The 15954-nt window shown below is 50.5% G+C and overlaps 1 protein-coding gene across 4 annotated transcripts in view; it reads right to left on the bottom strand.

Annotated features, from left to right (window-relative positions):
• The window catches only part of CAMKV (CaM kinase like vesicle associated), a 52424-nt gene that overhangs the window by 16905 nt on the left and 19565 nt on the right, over nt 1–15954 (bottom strand). For all 4 annotated transcript variants that reach the window (XM_074958362.1, XM_074958363.1, XM_074958361.1 and 1 more), the window contains exon 2: nt 11695–11803. In XM_074958362.1, the coding sequence (XP_074814463.1) occupies nt 11695–11789 (95 nt within the window). In that variant the 5' untranslated portion in view covers nt 11790–11803. The remainder of the gene's footprint in view (nt 1–11694; nt 11804–15954) is intronic.

Raw genomic sequence — 15954 nt, 5'->3', positions numbered from 1 at the left:
CAATTGATCAACATGAGATATGTCGGGAGTTGAGTCAATGCTTATCGAGAAATATTTGGCTTCTTTTACTTCTTTAATAATATTTGAGATCACATTTGAAGCCATCGATTTTTATAAATTCATTACATATATAGGATGAAAGATAAGATACGTTACCTCGACCTTCATTTCCGTAACGTGCAATGTGATTTGCTAAAAATGGATCAAATTCTATGACAAGCTCAAGGGCCATCATGTAATTGCCGTTATAAGGTGATCCAAATTTTTCCATCTTACTGCTAAATGCAAGTCCTCTGCTTGAAAGTTTCTTTACCTCTGCTACAATCCTCTTCATTACATTTCGCCAATAAATAATTTCTTCTTCCATTTGAAATTTTAAATTCGTATAAATTCTTCCAGATATCTTGCCTCTCTTCACCATTGTCATTACACACATTTTATGTTCAGTCGAATTTTCATGTTCACGTAGTTGAGCTGATATGTTTTTCCAGTCATGGTATCCACTCATCGCCAGACTAGAGATCCCTCCGAATAATCGACATGGGGCACGGCTCCTTTGCTCTCCAAATATACAAGATATTGCTGTGGCTTTACTTCACCGTTTAAAAGATGTTGTTCAAACACATTCTTTGTTAGAACATGCATTTTATCAGTATATTGTCTTTTTGAGTTAGTAAAATCACTATCGATATTTTGTTTAATACCATGGGTTGATAAATACTCAATTTTAGCATCATTCAATGTCCATTGGGCCAGGTCATCACCTAAGGCAGATATTTCAATGTCAGATTGAATTTCTGATTGATGTGATTCGCAAATCTCTGCAGTATTGTCAAAGATATCCAGATCAACATGATTCCCGGTCGTCTCTGATATGCTCATATTTGGAGCATTTTCTTCAACACTAACCGCAGCCAGAATTTCTTCATTAGTTTCAATATGTACTTTAATCACATCAATATTTTCAATATGAACATCAATATTTTCACTTTTTACTTCACTACTACTTTCAACTATTTTTTCTGTCTCACTGTCAGCACTAACTGGTACAACAAAGGAATCTATTTTGTGCATTTTTGCTATCATTTCATTTTCCCTTTCTTTCTTTTGTATAGCATTTTTTTGGAACTGAGAATCGCTTAATTTCTTCCTTCCAGTCATATTATTAATGTTTAGGATTCTCACAAGTATGTTTACTAAATGGTGTCGCGCCATAATGGGTGGTATCAATACGCGCTATGATTGGTAGAATCGCAGCGTCACTGAGGCTGCGATTACAAAAATGCTGCTATTATAAATTTCCCGCCCCTGCAAATTTGCCACCCTGGGCCTAGCTTTGTCGGCCTAGGCGATAATATGCCGCTGGTCCTAGCCCACCTAACCCCTCAGGATAGATCACACCCTTGCATTCACACCCTTTAATCTTTTTACAGAGGAAGCCTTTTAAGGTATCATTTGAAAACTCATAATTTGCTGGGCAGTACTGTCCTGGTAAAATATGTGTGGCAACATTGTATGTGAAGTTATAACATTCTACTGTATGGTTTTGTCAGGGGTGAAAGTAACTTAAAGGACTTACTGGTACTCCGGAGTCCTGAGCAGGGGGGCGTGGCCTTGACCAGAAGAGGCGTGGCCTCAACCGGAAGAGGCGGAGCCTTTAATACCCTGGCCCTTTAAATCAAGATTTAAAGGCCCCAGGGCTCTGGCTGTGGCTGGGGGATCCAGGCCCTTTAAAGCGCCACCTGAGCCCTTGCTGCCAGAGCCCCTGGGGAGCCCCAGACCCTTTAAAGCGCCAGCCTGGGGAAGCCGGTCTGGTCCGGTATGGCATAGTGGCTCTTGCCAGTACGCCATACCATACCATACTGACTTACTTTCACCTCTGGGTTTTGTTAACACAGGTTCCAATCCCTACAGCCCTGCCCCAAGAGAAGTCAGCAAACAGGCCTGAACTAAACAAAGGAATGTGTGCTCTGCTTTATTTGCATTGAACCAGTAAACAGAGTTATCAAGCAGGAAAGTAAGACAAAGAAGTTCAAACAGGTACAAAAACCAACAGGGAAAATCCTTCCACATCAAGTCTTTGGCTCCTGATTTTCAGCTGGAAATGTTTTTCAAGAAGGGGACTGAAACCATAAGGAGGGACAAACACTCCTTTCCCATCACATTCTCTACACCTGAAGAGACAAAGGAAGCAGGCTTTGGACTCTGGGGAGGGGTCCTGACCTGAGAGTTTGGTCAGTAAGACTTCTAGAGCATGTGCTAAGAAGCTTTGCTTGAATCTATGATAGTTTGTTAAATTAGGCATTAGTAAATGTCTTATCTTTATTTTTCTTGCAACCATTTCTGACTTTTATGATTCATTACTTGTACTCGCTTAAAATCTCTCTCTTTGTAGTTAATAACTTTGTTTTACTGTTTTATCTAATCCAGTGTGTTTAAATCAGGGTGTCTGAATAACTATTTGAGATAATAAGATGGCATATTAATCCCTTAAAGGAATAATAAACTTAAAATATTTGTACTGTCCAGGAGAGGGTGGGGCGGTACAAGACATACATTTCTGGGGGAAACCTGGGGCTGGGGGTATGTTGGAGTCACTCTGCAGTATAACCCGGGATGGTAAGAGCTGGAGTATAACCCAAGTGTGGCTGGTGGGCTGCAGTTATATACAGACACTCAGGGTATGTCACCTGCACACCCACAGGATACTCGGTACATCACAGACCCAGACAGGACAAGAAGGCAAACAGCACTGCATTCATCTCCTCTGCAAACATCAAATCCAAGAAAGGGTGCCTCAGATAAGACAAAGTCATTCAAATACATTAATCTAACAACAGAAGCAAGAGCCAAAGCTAACACAGATGTTATGCTCATTTACAGACCAAAGATGAAATGGTTCACGAAGGAACTCACTGACAACGATGGTTATCTTGGGAGATTTCAACATTCATGTCAAAAAGGCTGCAAAGACACCCCCCCCCCGCCCCCGCAAACTCCTGTCCTCATCTCTGGTGAACTCACCCAGCTGGGCACAGCCTGGACCTGCTCTTTGGTCTAGATATCAATATTAGACATGACAACCCAGCCACTGCCTTGGGCAGACCATCAGCTCATTAAGGCAGTGAACAGTGCTCTTCCAGGACCCAGCATCAGAAAGACTCATGGACTCTGCCAAGTTCAGCAGGACTCCACAGGACAAGGAGTCCAGGACGTAGTGACTCATCGTCATTCTACACTTGCCTCGGCCATTGGCCCCAAGTGGGCCCTTGCTCCCCATCACCCACACAGGTCTCCGTGGTTTTGACACCCTGAACTGGATGAAGAGAGACAGAGAGAGTGAGAGAGAGTCAGAAACTTGAGCGCCAATAGCAGAAAACAAAGGCTGATACAGGCAGGATGAAACAGAATGAATTCCTCCATGCCTATGCTAAGGCTTTATTAATCACTAGGAGAACCTTCCTATCAGCCTGCACTGAAATGACCAGCTAGATCCTGTCCCAAGGAGTTACCTGGGTGGTAGATCGCTTCATCAGTCCTGAAGCCACACCCTGCATCTGAGCCAAGCCCCAAGTGCTGGGAAGAATTATCATCCTATGGCACTGAAAAGATCGTGTGCATTCAGGGAGGTTTCTCACACACCCTAGATCCGCTCTGTCTGTACCAGCCAAAGAAGAACCCACCTACATTCCTGGAGCTCAGTGCAGTTGCTCCTCACAAAGTACTGGACACCGTAAAGGAGTCTGGACCCAAGACTCTGACTCACCCCTTTTCTGGCTGGTGGCAGACAGCCTGGAGCAATGGGTGCTGCTCCTGCCAGGACTATCCAACACCTCCATCAGAGGAGGAATCTTCCCTCCCTCCTTCCGAGCTGCAATAGTGCTACCAACACTGAAGAAACCCACTCGGAATGCTTCGGTTCTAGCCCACTGCCACGTGGTATCAAACCATCTGTTCCTAAGCAAGCTCACAGAGAAGCAGACAACGGCCAACTACAGACTCACCAAATTTAAGCTAATATCCTAGACCCAGCACAGTCAGGATCCAGGCCAGAACATGGGACAGAAGAATGACTCCTGGTGTCTACAAATGGAGGGCACACATCCATTCTCATCCTATGGGACCTCTCTGCAGCACTGAACACTGCCAACCAGGAGAGAATGCTGACCTCCCTAAAGGAGGTAGCAGGAGTGCTAAAATGGCTTAAGCCCATCCTGGAGTGATGCACCATGTGGCAAAGAGAAGAGTTTCAGAGGGCTTAGCTGTGGACTCCGTGCTAAGAAGGTAAGTAATTGTCATTGGTGATTCCCTAGTAAGACCAGTGGGCAGAGAATTCAGCAAAGGACACACAGATAACAGTGCAGTGTGCCCCGAGAATGAAAATACAAGATGTTATTGCAAGATTGGGTAGGTTATTTGACTAATAACACAGCATCACATGGAACTACACAGGCCACAGAAGATGTCAGGGACCTTGGAAGGGAGCTGATGAAGAGAAAAGTTCCAGTGATCTCAGAAGTTCTTCTGGTCCCATGAGCGAGAGAAGGCAGAAAATACTGGAGGTGAACCACTGGCTACATGACTGGTATGAAGCAGAAGGGTTTGGTTTTGTGGAACATTGCATAGCACCCTCTCTCCATGGAATGTGGCCCAAATTGGACAGCCTGCATCTCATAAGTGGGAGAGATGCTAATCTTCTCAGCTGGAGGCTAGCTGGAGTACCCAGGAGAACGTCACACTAGCAATGCCAGGGGAGAGTGCTTCGGGGGCAAATACAGTACCTGCTCAAACTCAGTGTATCACAAAACAAACTGAACCAATGGGACGAAGAATGTACAGAGAAGAAATTTTCCATTGCTTCTGTACCAAAGCTGGCAGTCTGAGTAACAAGCAAGAAAAACTGGAAATTCTCATTGATAAGAAGAAATTTGATACAATTGGCATTGCTGAAACTGGGCAGAATGAGTGGCATGTTCAAATCCCTGGTTCTAACCTGTTCTGGAAGGATAGCATGGGTAAAAGAGGTGAGGAGGTGGCACTGTACATTAAAGATGCCGTTACCTGATTTAGAGATATCAGAAGCTGAATACAATAGACAGGCCAAGCTCTTGTGTGGAATGAAACCATGGCCGCAGGCACTGCGGTTGTGATGAGCCTGGTGGTTGCACGTAGCCCTGTGATCATCGCTGTTGCTCACCACAGGGCGCCTCAGCTGACGCTGTCTCTCCATTCTGTTACAGCCTCTGTTTCTGTTCCCATGGCGCTGCTCCCTGAGATTGGATAGCGCTGTTGCCAGTCCCATTGGATCACCAACACAGGCTGTGCAAAACCATTGCCAATCGCACCATCACTCCTTGAGCCAGGCAAGTGCTCCAGGGTAGGGTGTTTATGTTCCTGCCAGTGAAAGGATGGCTCCAGTGGGCCGCTGCTCAGCTTCCTCCGCCTTCTGGGGAGGCATGTGCCAAGGGCGTTCACTGACAGTGTTCCGGATCCTCATGCGAACACATTCCCAAGAGCTCCTGCTGGGAGGGGCTAGTGGACATCGTGGGAGAGCCGTGCAGGCTTGAAAAATCTCCAGTCTCCCCTGACACAGGTCACCAAAGACACAGGACAACGGACAAGACTTTCCACAGTGGCCACGGATGTCATTTGGGAACCATCTCGCTGTGATACAGTCACGTACACCAGCCAGCTGAGAGCAACCAGCTGAGGGAACTCAAAGCCTGGTGACTCCCACAGGGGTGTCACAAACTGGAGCAGGGGTCCTTAGAGAGACTCCTGGGATATTCTGCCCAGCTTCCACCAGCAGCAACCACACCACTACCATTAGCATCACTGCCATATTGTTACCAATCTCGCCCCTGCACTGGCACCATCACCCAGTCACCCCCTGCTCTGGCACCAACTTCACTATGGCCCTGCTCCTGCTCCCAGCCCTGTAGCCAGGTCCACGCTATCACCCCTTTGCCCACGGGGCAGTCTCCATTGCTACGGTGTCCCTGCTCCTGCCCCATGCCCTGGATCATACCAACTGGGAGGTGGGCACACATAAAAAGAGGAGAGTGTTGCGTCTTTTACGTGTCACACAACGACTGTAACATGTAGGAACCGCACGGGCACGGTGGGGTCCAAATAACCATAGTTATCAACCACACACAATACGCCAGGCCTAGCCACACATTCACACTACAGCTCTGGCAGGGGGCAAGCGGGCTCAAACACAGAAGACAGCAAGGCCCACTACAGGGCTTGCTAGCTATTTAAAGGGATACTGCGCACAGGTGCGGAGTTTTGTTTTTGTCAGTGGGTGCTTGCTCCTCTCCAGGGGTGAAAGTAAGTTAGAAGACTTACCGGTACGCCGGAGTCCTGAGCAGGGGGCGTGGCCTCAACCAGAAGGGGCATGGCCTTAACCGGAAGAGGCAGGGCCTTAAATCCCCGGGAACTTTAAATCACCCCTGACCTACCAGCTGCAGAGGCGGCTGGGAGCCCCAGGGCTCGGGGGTGATTTAAAGGGCCCAGGGCTCCAGCTGCCACTACCGCAGCGGAGCCCTGGGCCCTTTAAATCACTGAGGAGCTCTGGGGGCTCCCGGCTGCCACCGCTACCCTGGGGCTCTGGACTCTGGCAGAGCTTTAAAGGGCCTGGGGCTCCGCTGTGGTAGCGGCTGCCGGAGCCCCGAGCCCTTTAAATCCCCGCCTGAGCCCTGTTGCCTGAGCCCTGGGATAGCGGCGGCCGGGCTCTGTCGGCAATTTAAAGGGCCCCGGGGCTTCAGCCGCCGCTACCACCCTGGCCCTTTAAATCCCCTCCAGAGCCCCGCCACCACTACCCCAGGGCTTCAGCAGCAGGGCTCAGGTGCGGATTTAAAGGGCTGGGGCAGTAGCGGCATCTAGAGCTCCGGGGCCCTTTAAATCCCCGCCTGAGCCCTGCCGCCGCCGCTACCCCAGGACTTCAGCAGCAGGGCTCAGGCGGAGATTTAAAGGGCTTGGGGCTCCGGCAGCTGCTACCGCCCCGGCCCTTTAAATCCCCTCCGGAGCCCCGCCACTGCTACCCTAGGGCTTTGGCAGCAGGACTCCGGTGGGGATTTAAAGGGCCGGGGAAGTAGCAGCGTCTGGAGCTCCGGGACCCTTTAAATCCCTGCCGGAGCCCTGCCGCTGCTACCCCAAGGCTTTAAATTGCTGTCTGGGAAAGCTGGTCCCAGGACGATGCACCGGCTCGTACTGGTACTCCGTACCAGGGCATACCGGCTTACTTTCACCTCTGCTCCTCTCTGACCCCTACCCACTCCATGCAAGCAGTGGGCAGGGCCTCAAAGGGAAGAGGCTGAGTGGGGGCGGGAGCTCAGGTGGGGCCTCAGAAACAAAGAGGACAAGCGGGGGCAGGGCCTCTGGGTGGAGCAGCAGGCAGGCCACGGTCCAGGCACCGGGGACCACAAAAGATTAATCAGGCCCTGCAGGTGCTGAGCACTCCCTATTTTTTTTTTTTAGTGGGTGCTTGAGCCCCGGAACACCCATGGAGTCAGTGCCTAGGATACCATGGTATTACCGCCCAATATACTCTAAATATCTCTCCCCCTTCAGTCTGAAAAAGGACATAACGTAGTTACTAATGCAGGACTATCAAAGCTACTCTTATTCCATGTGCAGCATGCTGCACGTCCAGTCTGAGCGGAGGATGATGACTTCTCTCTAGGTAGCAGCTCACAGGCAGCACAGCAGGATTTGGAACAGCAGCTGTATTTCTTGTGCAGCTGACTCAGCAACATCTCCCTGCTCTGTAGAGCCAGGGTCACCTGCAGACTCACTGGTGCTATCACAAGTCACCATCTGTGGTTGTATTGTAGGCTCAGTATTTTCAACAAGTGTAAAACATCCTGCTGAACCTGTGCTCAAAAGCTAGTTTCTGGGTCTTCTCCAGGACATGTTTGGTGCCACTTCTACCTGTTAAGGCATGGGACCAGTCTGTGACACAATCACTCCAGGTTTCCACCAATTGTCTTGATCGTCTCTTACTACGACTTTTTCTCCCACGTGAAAGCTGTGTGGTCAGTTGTGACTATCTGTGGCCATTGGATCACACTGTTTCTTGTGAACTCCCTCTATAGATCAGGCTTTAAGAAGTCCAGGTGTTATCTTAAATTATGTCCCCAAAACATCCTCGCTGGTGTCTGATTTGTAGCAGCATGAGGTGCATTCCTATAGGCAAATAGAAAATTTGGAGTCTTGTGTTGTAAGCTACCCTTATCCGGGGTCATAGCATGGATCACTTGCTAGAATGTCTAGACAAACCTTTCCACTAATCCATCTGTGTTAGGTTGGGAAGGAGCTGATGTGGCATGTTTGTTCTTTTGACAAACAACTGAAACTCTTTGGATGTGAATGGAGTTCTGTTGTCACTCACAATATCCCAGCCTCGAAAATAAGCTGGGTCATCATCCGAGACTGCTATGTCATGAAATATATGGCAGAATGCAGGTAAAACAGAGCAGGGGATATACAATTCTCCCCCAAGGACTTCAGTCACAAAATTAATTAACCCAGAGTGTCATCAGCATGGAAGCATGTCCTCTGGAATGGTGGCCGAAGCATGAAGGGGCACACGAATGTTTAGCATATCTGACACGTAAATACCTTGCAATGCCGGCTACAAAAGTGCCATGCAAATGCCTGTTCTCACTTTCTGGTGACAATGTAAATAAGAAGAGGGCAGCATTATCTCCGTAAATGTAAACCAACTTGTTTGTTTTTAGCGATTGGCTGAAGGAGAAGTAGAACTGAGTCGATTTGTAGGCTCTGAAGTTTTACATTGTTTTGTTTTTGAGTGCAGTCATGTAACAAAAAAAAAATCTACATTTGTAAGTTGCATTTTCACGACAAAGAGATTGCACTACAGTACTTGAATGAGGTGAATTGAAAAATACTATTTCATCATTTTTACAGTGCAAATATTTATAATAAAAATATACACTTTGATCTCAATTACAAACACAGAATACAATATATATGAAAATGTAGAAAAATATCCAAAATATTTAATAAATTTTAATTGGTATTCTACTGTTTAACAGTGTGACTAAAACTATGATTAATCACGATTCATTTTAAATCGCGATTAATTTTTTTGAGTTAATTGCGTGAGTTAACTGCAATCAATCAACGGCCCTACTTAAGACTTGTCTTGTGATTTATACGAACCAGCTTTGTCCATGGCACTGTAAGGATCACGGCTGGGACGTGGGTTATTGGGTCTTATGGTCAAAGCCATAGGGGTGGCCAGGCCTGGAGGTTAGAGCGGAGATGGGCTGGCGTGAAGAATCGGGACCACAGGCTGCTCCGGGACATAGTTGAAAGCCATAGGTCGGAGTCAGGGTCCAGAAGCCAAAAAACAAAGCTGATGGGCGAGCTGGAGATGTGGCTGGGGAGAGGAACTGGAGGCCAGAGCCAGGGGTGTCAAATACAGAGAAGGGCAGGAACTGGGCCAGGAGCAGGACCAAATGCAGTTGCAGACAGGGAAGGCGCTGAGCAACCACGAGCACAGGCTGTGGCAGGGTCAAGCAGTAGCTAGCTCCATTCCACCACCAGTCGGGAAGTGCCGTCAACTGGGCAGCCCCTGCTAGAGTCCGCTGTATCCAGTGTCTTGTCTGACCCTGCTGCAGCTGGCTCCCTGACAAATGCGTCCATGCTGTGCAGCTGAATCTTGGAAAGGTTTCCATTTCTTCCTTTTTGCTCTCAGCCTCTGCTCAGCCACCATCACACGGGACTTTGTGGGGGCCCCATGCCCATGCTCTCGTCCTCGTGAGATGGAGTACCAGCCATGCCCCGTGGTACCTGCTCCAGGGCTCCCTGCCAAACAGCAAATGCGGCCATTATTGCAAACACCAGCCAGTTAGACTGAAATAAGCCCTTGTATGTGATAATTGTGAGGTTCTTCTTGGCACTGCCTCCAGCCTCCATTTGTAGGCAGGCTTGGACGAAGTCGGTCCTGAAGAAATGCTGCTCACTGGCTAACGAGGCAAAGACAGCCTCCATTTGAGTCCAGGGACACTGATCTGCATGCAGCAATGGCTAAGGATAATCTTGAAATCACACCAGTTCCAGACACCCCATTCATTTCACTGCTGGCTCTCTCGGGGGCTCCTTTGCTGGAACTCCAGCACCCTCAAAGAGTGGAAATTCTGCCTCTCCCTTTGGCCGTGTCGCCAAAGGTACCGGGTGAGCTTTGCACAACTCCCAAATCGCTCGCTCTCTTCCAGCTTCCTCATTTGTTTCCTGATGCCATCAGCTGGCTTGTCCCAAAGTTCCGCTTGTTTGCGTGTCAGTCTGGAGCTCCGCAGTTCTTTACCGCTGCAGGGGTGTGTTTGTGTTGCCATGGCAGGCCAGCTGAATCTCTCAAACAATGCAGGACCCTCACACTTCACAACATAGAGATTTAGCAGCTGCTCGTTACAGATAGATGTTACCTTCCCTGTAATAATGCCCAGGGGAGAGAGGGTTTCTCTTTATATTTTCTAGTTACACAGAGATTTTGTGCTCTCTGATAACCACACTGTGAAATCCCAGTCACAGCAGAGCCTCGATCCAGCTCCATTTTGTATCTTACCCTTTCCATTGGAAAGAAATCCAAATAACCCTTCATTTATTGTATTCTAAATGTAAGTAACTGTAGAGATGCTGCAGTGGTTGTCATACTGTGGGTTGGGACCCCAAAGTGGGTCCTGACCCCATTTTAATGGGATCGCCAGGGCCAGCATTAGTCTCACTGCAGCCTGGGACTGAAGCCTGGTCCAAGTCCAATTACCCATGCAGTAATTTTTGTTGTCAGAAGGGGTCGTGGTGCAATGAAGTTTAATATAGCATTCTCCACAGTCTCCCTGTTATCATCTGCAATGCTGAACTCCTCGGGGATGGCCCTTAGAGGGATGGGGCGTGCTTTTTGCAATCCCCAGCACATTTCCTACATTCACCCCAATTTCTTGCAGTTTCTCCAGGGTTTGTCCCTGACCCAACTACCATTTGCATTGTGCAGCTGTTTGTCGCATGGACACACAGTCCTTGAGCATTGCTCACATGGTGCTTTCTTCTTGACCCACAGTTTATTTGTTGTATGGATCATATGGAGCTGTTGCAGCTCCCTGGCATCTATCATAGCTACACACAGTAGATACAGAAATTTCTGGTGTGCGTTTTAGGTCAAGCCAGTATCACTCGGTGTTTTTGGCTTGCTTCAGTGTGTGTACCATACACTAACCGGCCCCTTAATGCATCATTTCAACTCTCTGAAGCCTGGTAACACTGAGCCTTGAGCCAGCCACATATTCACAACATTTCTCAGCTTCTTTTTGATTCCTTTTGTAACAGCGGAAAAACTTGGTGCTCACCGATGGCTGGGGGCGGGGTGTGTGTTGGCTGAATATCCACAATTGCAGCAAACATTTTCTCTGTGAGATTAGTAGGGGCTGGTAAGCTGTGCAGCAGATCCTACATTTTAGCCCCCTTTACACTTAGTAAATCTGCCACTTCTGTCTTCCCAGTGATACTGTTATAGATGATCTACTATTCCAGTCTCTCAATCTAGGTGAGCCATAAAGGAATACCACCCACTTCCTACACACTGCAAAAGGGATGGGAGAGTGTAAGCAATGGAGACAGCACAGCAAGAGGTGTCGGGGAGAGGGCGGGTAGCATCCGGTTCATACTCACGTTTTGATGACCTGTCCCAGGTCATATCTGTCAGTCACCTCAGATGGCTGGTTGTAATCTTTCTTGTCTCCCAGGGTGACGCAGCCAAACGGCATTGCCGGGTCTGGTGCTGGAAGGCAAAGAAGCAGAGAGTTAGATTTCCATATTTTGAGGGAGTTTTGCATGAACCTGCCACTTAGCCCTGTTGCTTTACTCCTTGCCTTCCTGGTTCTAGGCATGCTCAGGGACACACATGGTTGCTGAGACTCCATCCCTGGTTTTTTAAGTAGCATTCATGCCACCGCTAAGGATTTACTCCCTTTGCATTAGTCTCCTTATTTCATTGACATTTCCCTTTCTGAAGCTCGGTGTCAAGGTCACATTTAGTGTCCTCCCCACCCCTGAGAGTGTCAAACCTAATTCTGTTGTGTGGTCACTGTAACTTAGTGGCTCTGCTACTGTCACTTCTTGAATTAACTCCTCTGTGTTAGCGAGATCAGTCGTTCTCCTTGTGCGCTTTAGACTGAGCTGGTCCATGAAGTGACTACTTAACACATTGAGAAATGGTTTTCCTAATCTTGGTTCCATTTTCCCAGTTGCTAAGTGGGTAGCTGAGATCCTCTTTGTTCCCATTTTGTCAGACTTCGCTGCCTTGTTGATCTCTCTCAGCACTGTGCACTCAATTTCCTGTTCTTGGTGCTAGCACCATTACAGTTAAGGCTCAGACTAAACTTACTGCATAACAACTGATTTTTCTGAGTGCTCGGAAATCCATATCCAAACTCCGATTGCCTAGAAATGTGCTATGCCTCAGCAGTGCTCACGGCAGGTGGTCCAAATCCAGGCTAAAGTTGAGCCCGGGGTTCCCAAGACACACCTGAAATTATCGCATTACAGCAAAGTGTTTAGGGTTTTTATAAAAATTTTTGCACCCACCTGGGGTTCAAACTATTGCCCTGATCCTGCCCTGCATTGATCACAGCTGGTGTCTGGCACCTCCTTGGGAAAGCAACATTTCCAATGTGCGGTGGAGTGAGAGTTAGATCCCCCAGGCAGCTCATGTCTGGGGAACAAGCCAAGGAGAGTGGTTGGAGTGCGGTCCGCAGGACTCCTGGTCGGCAGGGGGCAAAAGACACAGCTGCCCTAGAGTCACAGAGCAGCTCACAGCAACAGGAGACAGCTACATGTTGGCAGGAAGTTCAAGTCCTGCCCTCTGCAGATTTCTGAGCTTGTCAGCTGTGCCAATTCCATCGGGGTGGGGGCAGTGTCACAGGGCTTCTTTCACTTGGGATCAAAGCTTTTTCATTAACGACTGATCTTTCCCAGCACTCTAAAATCCATATGCACAGTAAGATTGTTCTGAAAGCTGCTTCCTCAGGGCCGGAAGTGGAGCAAGTGCTGCTGAGTGAGGGCTGGGCTGGCCTGGAGCCGGTTTTGCGGCTGGCTGCACTCAACGCCCCGAAAGGGCACCGTGCACTGCCACCCCCCTGTGAGTGGGCATTAACGCAGTTTTGGGGCAGCGGCTGTAGTTCCATTCTCAGCCCTGGGACTCGTGTCCCAGGCAGAACCAGCACCATGAGCCTCTGCTCTCTAGGCGTTGGTCACACGAGCTTCTATGGCACCCTTTAGGCACAGCGCTGCTCCCCCCCACTCCAGCCTTTCAGCTTCCCACCCTGTACCACACCCCCGAAGTGCCCCCTGCCCCATGCTCTGTGGCTTCTCTGCCCCCTGTGTCCCTCACCCTCCATCCCCCAGCTGCCTTGGATTAGAATTTTGGCCTCCTGAGCATGCTAGGCCCCACTACCAGTGCTGTCAAGGGGCCCCAGCCTAGTGGATTCAGCACCCTCCAGCCCCATTTCTTGGCCCTGCCGGCCCTCCCATCACTGATCCTGGCTGGCGCTACCCAGACAGGGCCTGAGGGAATCCCATTGAAGCAACTGGGCAGCATTTGTGCCACCTCTAACTGCTGCTGGCCACACCCCACATGCAGCATTTCTCTAGTAGAGTCCCAGATCCCCCCCTAAATCCTGCAGCAGAGAGGGGTGCTGGGTAGGGAGAGGGGCTATAGATGGAGGCTGTGCTGCGTGAACCCCACCAGGCCCTGCCAGCTCCCAGCAGGTGATGCCATTCAGTCATTTGAACAAGCTTTATATCCTCCCATTGGGATAAGCAGCATGCCCCCGCAGACCCACAGCGAGATCCTCCAGCCCCCAGGCACCAGCGAGACATGCCCTGCCCCAGCGAGATTCTCCAGCCCCCATGCACCAGCGAGATCCCTCCCACCCAGACCAGCAAGTTCTCACAGGGAACAGTTACCAGGGTGACCAGAAGGGCAGCTATGCTGTGTCTAGGTGCATGGTCACAGCTGTGCATCCCCCATCAGTGTTATAGGGTCCCCCTCTGGGCCTGGTCCATGAGGCCAGGATTCTGTCAGGCCCCAGCTCCCTTCTCTGGAGGGCCCCAGTTCAATCACCTGGGGGCACTGATGGGCCAGGGCACCACCCATGGCTTTGGCTGTAACAGACCTTGCCACCGGGGGGCCCTGCACCGTTTCAGGGGCTGGGGTTCAAACCAGGGCCAAGTCCACACTTACATGATGGGCTCCACCTTGGGGGATCGAACCAGGGTTCTCCGGAGCTCCCAGCTGGAGCTGAAGAGACGGGGGCTGTACCCAACTCATATCCTCTGGGGTTGAGGCACAGAGGGGGATGCGTCACCCACGTGGACCTCAAAAGGCTTATGCACCCCATGCTCTATTCTAAGGGCTATGGTGACCACAGCCACTCTGGAATTGCAGCTGAAGGAGCAGCTGGCCATGTGTCCCTGCTCACCGTGCGCCAACAGCCCCACACAGGAGTCTGTGCAGGTAACTCAGCATGCAGTGGGCATCCTTCCACAATGCTGGGCCTGCGCTGTTCCCTGAGCGCCCTGGGGAGAACGTGGGACTAAAACCAGCAGCACCCTGGCTAACGAGGGACAGACAAGGAGGGAAGGCCCAGAAGGGGCAGGATTGAAAGGTATCCAAATTGGGGCTTCTCCCCAGGAGCTCCACAGCCTTTGGACCTTCAGATCACTCCTTCTGGTCCATAGGGTGAAAGCATAGCACAGTGCCCTGCTGCTGGGCTGTGTCGTTGTGCCCCACGGCAGGGCAGCGCTGCTGTGCCCCATGGCAGGGCTGTGTCGCAGAGGGCCCAGGAGCTGCTGGGGGCTGGGATCAGAGCTGCAGGGGGATTGGGATGCAGGCACTGGCTACAGCTCTTGCTGTGTCACATGCACATTGCAGGAGTGCCCAGAGCCCTGCCAGGATACGGGCCCCACAGTGCCAGGTTCTGCACAGACACCAGGAGACCCAGCCTGGCCCTGCAGTGCTCCCAATCCAAGTGACATGCTAAGGTTGCAGAGAGAGGCATAGGTGCCAACTTCTCCTGGCGCCAGTAGGCGCTCACACCCCTGCCCCCCCCGACCCCGCCCCGACTCCACCCCTGCCCCACCCCGCCCCATTCCAACCCCTTCCCCAAAGTCCCTGCCCCAACCCCGCCCCCTCCCTACCCCTATTGGACTCCTTCCCCAAATCCCTGCCCCGGCCCCACCTCTTCCCCGCCTCCTCCACTGAGCATGCGGCGTTCCTGCTCCTCCCCCTCCCTCCCGGGGCTTGTTACACTGCAAAACAGCTGTTTTGTGGCGGCAAGCACTGGGAGGAGAAGTAGGGATGGCACATACAGGGGAGGAGGCGGAGGTGAGCTGGGGCGGAGAGCTGCCAGTGGGTTTTTCCCCGTGGGTGCTCCAGCCCCGGAGACCCGGAGCACCCACGGAGTCGGTGCCTGTGGACAGAGGGACCAGCCCCCAGACCCACCATAGGGCAGGCAGGGCAAGGGACAGAGAGCTACATAGAGAACTCAGAAGTGGGGCTGCAGTCCAGCAGGAATCTGAAATCCAGGCCATGGTTTCCCTCTGACTGTCCAGCTCCAGCAACTAGTCATTTAAAATATGGATAATACAAACAGGACTTGGATGCCTGAGCCCCTGGATTGCCCCCAGGGGGGCACCCCTCAGAGGGTGGGGAAGACAGGCCTGGATTCCTGAGCCCCTGGAACGGGCGCTGGGTGCTGTATGGTGCATGTAGGGTGACTAGACAGCAAATGTGAAAAATCGGGACAGGGGGTGGGGGGTAATAGGAGCCTATATAAGAAAAAGACCCCAAAATCAGGACTGTCCCTATAAAATCGGTACATCTGGTCACCCTAGGTGTGCACTGGCTCAGGGATGGGCAGAGAGGCCTGC

This window comes from Natator depressus, chromosome 7, assembly GCF_965152275.1.
Source record: "Natator depressus isolate rNatDep1 chromosome 7, rNatDep2.hap1, whole genome shotgun sequence".
Classification (NCBI taxonomy): domain Eukaryota; kingdom Metazoa; phylum Chordata; order Testudines; family Cheloniidae; genus Natator; species Natator depressus.
This window is presented reverse-complemented; position numbering and strand designations above follow the sequence as displayed.